The sequence below is a fragment of the Phocoena phocoena genome, chromosome 12, assembly GCF_963924675.1.
Source record: "Phocoena phocoena chromosome 12, mPhoPho1.1, whole genome shotgun sequence".
Classification (NCBI taxonomy): Eukaryota; Metazoa; Chordata; class Mammalia; order Artiodactyla; family Phocoenidae; genus Phocoena; species Phocoena phocoena.
The window spans coordinates 24,493,691-24,500,201 of record NC_089230.1 but is presented as its reverse complement, the minus strand read 5'-3'; the positions used below and the strand labels follow the sequence as shown (position 1 = coordinate 24,500,201).

General features: G+C 46.2%; 1 protein-coding gene across 1 annotated transcript; it reads right to left on the bottom strand.

The window, feature by feature from the left end:
* Positions 1 to 3,063: 3,063 nt before the first annotated feature.
* On the bottom strand, positions 3,064 to 5,450 carry CITED2 (Cbp/p300 interacting transactivator with Glu/Asp rich carboxy-terminal domain 2). The gene is made up of 2 exons (XM_065889045.1): positions 5,211 to 5,450; positions 3,064 to 4,750 (listed from the first exon to the last, which is right to left on the bottom strand). The coding sequence occupies exon 2, from the start codon at positions 4,740 to 4,742 to the stop codon at positions 3,924 to 3,926; it is 819 nt and encodes a 272-aa protein (XP_065745117.1). The 5' UTR covers positions 4,743 to 4,750; positions 5,211 to 5,450; the 3' UTR covers positions 3,064 to 3,923.
* Positions 5,451 to 6,511: the final 1,061 nt, after the last annotated feature.

Genomic DNA, 6,511 nt, shown 5'->3' with positions numbered 1-6,511 from the left:
GAGCCTGTGGCTTGATCACATTCCAATGTAGGTAATTTCATTCTGCATTCCTGGAGATTCTCCTCCACCTTTCTAACCCCGTACATCAAATGCATTATTATTTGCACTGATCCCAAATCGACAGTTCTGTTGTGAGGGTGAAGAGTGTGTCAGCTTTAACTGACAGGCTAAAAAGCATTGCTTTTAGTAAGAAAATCCCTTAGCCAATGCCTATTTTGAAATTTCAAGTATGTACATTTAATCATAAGTTAAGGTCTTTGGTAATAAGTAAAATGCTCTTATTTTCATAATGAGTGTTTATTCTGGAATCTTCTTTGATAGAAAATTTGTTTCTCAAGTATATGCTGTTTGCTTCAAGAGAGAAAATGAAGTCTTCAGAAATGGTAAAAAAACAAACAATAAAACAAACAAAAAAAACCCTCTTGAGCAAAGACTTTTCTTTGACCTTCTAAATAAATTCCACAAGGGGGCGAAAACACCTAATGGTCCAGGACCGCAAGGTTTATACTTCAAAGCTGGCCACCCATAATAGATTAGTGGATTATTATTATGCTCTAAAGGATCTGGCCTTTAATGTTGACATCAATTTATTGCTATCCCAGTTTACAGTAGTAAAAGTCTTGGAGACCATAAACTTCACAATAGATGTCAGCCTTCTGGTACTAGTGCTTTAGACTAGCACCCCATAAACAGTGGTGATTAGGTAACTGTTCTTCAAACACCCATCCGTAGCTGTAACGTCTTTATCAGCTCCAGCAGGGATACTGCCACCAGGATTTTTAGCAGCCACAGCAGAGGTATAAGTTTTTTATAATGTGTTCTTCTTTTTCTCATGTGTTTCTATGATATTTTGCTGTGGCCTATCAGTGATCTCTTCTTGAAAATCAAGAGTGTCTAATTGTGGGCAAAGCTTAAAGAATAGAAGCTCTCTTGTACCATATTAGAACTTTTTGAAAAACGGCCAAGGTACAGAGGTCAAATTTCCCCATATGCTACAAGCAACTTAGTAGGAAGCAAGACCGCTAAAGGTTTTGCAAATGTCTGCCAGTAGGCTGGTGATCTAGGTCACTGTACAGGTTTCATTAATCAGGTTGTTCAAACAAGGAGTTATTTTTCCCTGCTTAAGAGACCTGCAGATATCACATAGAATCTGCTCAATTGTTGATCATGAAAGAGTTTTAATGAAACAGAGATCATTCGAACGAAGGGGACGGGAGAGTTTGTACTGAAGAGAAATTGTGCTTTTAACCCAGCTTTTCCTGTTGAGTCCCCTGTTCTGGCAGAGATAGGCTCAGGATCTAATAATAGTTCCTCCGGCTCTGCATCTCCACATACGTGTTCCGGCGTTAGAGCAGCAGGAGGAATTTAGTGACAGAGCAGGTGTTGTGGCTTATTCCCTGGCAGAATAAATGGTGAAGGGTGGTGGCAAGGCAGTTCTCCTGATTCCTTTATGCAAAAAAAAAAAAAAAAAAGACAGTGCCTCCAATGGCCTTCCTTTTTATTTTCTTCCTGGCACAAGTGGAAAAGAACTAGAATTGTTGTATTAATATGTATGCAAACATATTTTTTCACTTGAGCCTCTGGAAAAAAAAAAAAAAAGAAGGAAAAAAGAACTTGCTGTGAAAATGCTTAGCCAGGAAGATTTACTGCTGATTGCAGATTTATTATTGACATGTCTAAGTGGAAGAAAACTGAAGTTTTAACTATTAATATGGAAAATCTGGATCAGCCTTTAAAATGGAGTAAAGAGCTTTGAACTATGTATTTGCAGAGAAATTATTTACTTACAACATCATTTTTAATAAGGAAGTGTCAATTAAGAGGTGTAAAAAGAACCCAGTGCAGTATGCATCTTAATTTTAATGGTCTGCCTTGGAAATAGAATTATAGAATGTAGGTGATCTGAATTATACTGAAATCAGCCTTTATGCCAGACTCACTGTAATTTAACACTTCTATATACCCTCCTCTCCTGATTTTTTTATTAAGAAATATGGGATTTAAGATCAGAATCTAAGAGTCTAAATGAAATGCTCTTTTAAAGGATTATTTGTGAGATTTTCCACAACCTACATTTCTGTACTCCTCCAGTAGGTTATATACAAGACCGTATTTTTTCATGAGTGTACCGTGTGTTGCTCTTATAAGCTAGGAAAACATGAAAGGGAAAACAAAATTCTTTCTCCTTCTAACTGGGATCATTTGAGATTTTAACAATATTTTTCCTGTGCTTGATTATATAAGGCAAAACTTGACACCTACTTGACTGTAGTTATGTCTTCTTGATAACGCATCCAGGTAAAATTAAAAAGGATCTTATCCTCATGTCCTTTGCACCCAATGCCTGTAACAGTAAAAGCTCAGAATTCTGGAAAACAGGGCATGCTTGAGAGGGAACATCTTGTAAAGATTGTAATTTGACCTTTGCGTCAACCTTGCTGAGTAAATTTTAAATATTATAAGAGAACAAAATCGAAAGCTTCAAGGTGGAATACCACTCCCTCTTCTTCTTAGAACTATAAACCAGCCAGAAGCTTTTTCAGAGATTAAGCTAGAAAATGTGTGCCTCTCTTTAATACTTTTGCTGAGAAATAAAATTCGTCACTAAGAGATAAAGGTAGATTTATATTTAATGCCATCCTCATCAATCTTCCAGTATTTTATTCCAGTCTACCTCCACTTAAGTAGTTGAGTCAGGTATAACCAGAAACACTTGATTTTTCCCCTCCCACCCTGTGAAATAATATTTATAACATTTAGTATTACAAACCTTTTAAACTCTGGAGTACGTTTGAAGATGATGGCAATTAAGAAAAAAAATGCTCTTTGACAACTTCCGCAGCTTTTGATTAAACCACACCAAGAGGCATGTTACAGTGATAACAATGAAGCATTATGCCAATTATGTTAAATCCTGCTCTCCGCTTTAAGCTCATCATGACCTGTTTTAGTGTCCTGTAATTTATCCTCTGGAATGCTTACTCTCATCAATAAAGTGTTCAAGAGAAAAAAAGAAAGCCACCAAAGGGAATAACCACCCCCAAATGACTTCTAGAAAACAAGTATTTCTTAACTTTTTATTGACATTGGCAAATTAAAATAGAATAAATTAACAAGTATTTTTTCAAAAAAATGTTTTGTACAAAAATACTGTCAAAATTTCCTAAAAAGCTTTCAACACAGTAGTATCTTTTCATGTACTGAATATAACTATTAGCACAGTGTCAAAAATGTTGAAGACAGAAACAAAATAAAAATCTGTGAAATGTTTGCCACTGATGACATTCCACACCCTATTATTGTCTGTACATATCGGGGAGGGGGACAGCCACCTTGAAAGTGAACAGTATGACTTTTCCTGATCCAGAATGGTTTGGCCCACATCTGTTTAATCTTCCAGTTTAGCATATTTTAAAAATTAGTCTGTACTCAAATGCATAGTTAAAAATATGAAGCGAGATGGCAGAGTTTGTGCAGTAATATCTGCCCTTCAAAGTTCATGCAACCAACTAATGCAATTTTTCCTTTCCCTCGTAAATCTGAATGCAGTTCAGTCATTTGAAACCATCTACAAAATCCACAAGATTAAGCAGTTTGCCAAGATTAATATCTAACAGTTGAGCACTGGAGAAAGTGAGGAAATAAGGAGTAAAAACAAACAACAAAAAAGACCAAGTTAACTAGATATTTCAACTACATAAGGGAGGTGAATGTCAAGGCTACAAAAACGAAACAAAAACAGAAAAAAAAAAGTGGCAGCAATTTTTTAAAACCAATTTGTACAAGTTTATAGTTTACTTTGTTTCCAAGTTCTCAAACCTTTCACGATCTGAAAAGTGAGATACTGTGTCTAAGGGAATGTTTTTTAATTCACACCGAAGAAATTGGGGGATTTGATTTCTTTCGCCGGGATTTCGATCGAGTCAACAGCTTACTCTGCTGGGCTGTTGTTTGCACACGAAGTCCGTCATAAAATCAAACTCGTTTTGCCCCAGCCAGAGTTCGGGCAGCTCCTTGATGCGGTCCAAACCCATTTCTATCACTAAGGACATAAGCACTTCCTCGTCGATGAAATCAGTGTCTATGACATTGGGCGGCAGCATTGCAGCAGGGACGTGGGCCACGGAGGCGGGCATGTTGCTGCTGCCGCTGCCGCCGCTGCCGCCGCCGCTATTGCTGCTGCCCGCGCCGCCGCCCGAGGTGCCCGCCGAGCCGCCGGGGGTGCTGCTGCCGCCCGAGCCGCCGGGGGTGCTGCTGCCGCCGCTGTGCTTGGGGTTGCAATCTCGGAAGTGCTGGTTTGTCCCGTTCATCTGGTGGCTTGCAGCAGGGTGCAAATCCGGCATGTAGTGGTTGTGGGGATAGGGGTGGTGGTTGAAATACTGGTTGTTGAGCTTCTGCAACTGCATGCTGGCCGGCAGAGAGCCTCCCTGGCTGGCCACCGGGGGGCCCATGAACTGGGAGCTGTTAAACCTGGCCCCGGGAGCCAGCGCGCTCGGGGGGTGCCCTCCGTTCACAGTCCCCGGCCCCATCGCGTGCCTGATGCCGCTCGTGGCGTTCATGTTGCTCGCGCCGTAGTGTATGTGCTCGCCCATTAGCGCGTTGAAGGCGTGTTGGGGCTGCTGCTGGTGATGATGGGGGCTCGGGAACTGCCCCACACCCATGCGGTGGGCAGGGTGGTGGTGCAGCCCGTTGGTGCCGTCGGGGAAGCGCCCGTGGTTCATGGCCATCATATGGTCTGCCATTTCCAGTCCTGAAAGTGAAAAGGGCAGACGGTAAGCCCTGCGCCACACGTGTCGCCCACCTCGGTGCACCCCACTTTTTCTCGGCTCTGGCCCCCAGGCTCACCCGACGCACTTCGGCTGCGAATCATCATCCCGAGGATCCCACTAGGAGCCTGTGCACCCGGGCTCGCCACCAAGGCGGACCTGCCACCCACAACAGAGCCGCGCGCTGCACAAACAGCCCTTTCCCCTGCGATCGGGCGGGGGACCCAAGCCCACACCCCCCTCTGCTCCCCGAAGTCGCCTAATAAAGGAAGTGCCCCGTAGCTCTGCCGCGAACTTCAGGCATTAAATCAGCCCTCCTCATCCTGTTGTTGCACATCCTGTTGTTATTCCCCAGCTCCGCCTCACGCTCTTCCTCCGGGCAAACCCAGCCCTCGGAGGACTGGGCTGGCAGAAGCCCCAGCCAGCTTCGCCCGCCGCGCTTACCTTCCGTCCTTGCGATTTCTGCTCCGAAGACCGAGGGCGGGATCGTCGGGTCCAGGACCGGCTCAGCAGCACATAGAGGGGGCCTTTCTGGCGTGCAAGGCGCTCGCTGTCGCGAAGTCGGCGCCGAAGTCTTGCAGCAGCCGCTGGGGCAGAATCGGAGCCGTTCCCTTTTATTTCCCCTCTGCTGCCCTCACAGCTCGGCAAGACCGCCCGGCAGCTGCCAACAATGAGCTGTGTTTCTTAGGGCTTTGGCCACAGTTAATATAAGGGATTTCAGGAAGGGCGGAGCGAGAGCCTCCGGGAGGGCGGCGGGAAAACGCGGATTCCGGAACATCGGGCACACCGGACCGTGTCGGGCAGCCGAGTCCCCACTGCTGGAGGCACGTGCACAGAGGCTGCGGGCCCAGGCGCCGCCCCGCTGACCCCGGATGCTGGCTTCCTCCCGGCCCACAAATACCAGACCAGGCCGCCCCCGGAGCAAGGACAGAATCCTCTCTGGACTCTCAGCCCGAAGGTAGCGCCTGCCCGGAGAGCAGCGAGGAAAACTCACCGCCCCCCTCTGGCCGGATTCCCCACCCCGAGCTCACCTAGCGATCTGTGCTGCTTTCTGTGGGAAAACGGGTTTTACCCAGCGCCCTGTCCATAGTGCCCTTCTACCTCCCCGGCTTTGCAAAAGCCTACCCAGGTTGCAAAGAATGGCTGTGTTTACCCGTGTGGGTTTTTAAGCCCCGGGCAAATAATGCCCCTTCCCCTGTGCGCGCTTTCCTGGGCTGTGCTTTTGTGGTTTTATGGGGGCAGTAGGTAAACCCAATCTAGACATTCTGCGTGTAGATGCATTTTTTCCCCACTCCTTTCAAGGACAGGAGCGGGGGGCGGGGAGCGGCAGCACCTGCAGGTGGACTGAGCGCGCTCGCGGGCCCGACCGCCTCCGCTCCAGCGCCCTGGAATCCGGTCCGTGCTTTCGGGGCCGCTCGCCGCTCCCGGGGTACGTGTGCTTCTGCTAAGTTTGCGTTTGCAGCTCTTGGTAGCTTTGGCATCCGAGCTGAGGCGTCTCTGCTCTGTAAACAAACTCAGCGATCCTCGTCCCCAGATCCACCTTTTTGCACATACGCAGTTTCTTGCTTCTGCTGTTGCCCTTGATCCGGGAGGTGGGGGTGTGTGCAAACTTGCATAGCCTCCCTCCGGGCTCTGCCTGACGGTTTGGGGTTGATTTAGAAGCGAACGGATTTGTAATTAAGAAATTCGGGGGCTGAGTAAGGCTGCTGTAGCTGGAAAAGGAAAACAAATAGATAACATGGTAA

Bases quoted from the DNA above. Each gene is read 5' to 3' on its own strand.
- CITED2 (XM_065889045.1), bottom strand. From the start codon at position 4,742: ATGGCAGACCATATGATGGCCATGAACCACGGGCGCTTCCCCGACGGC.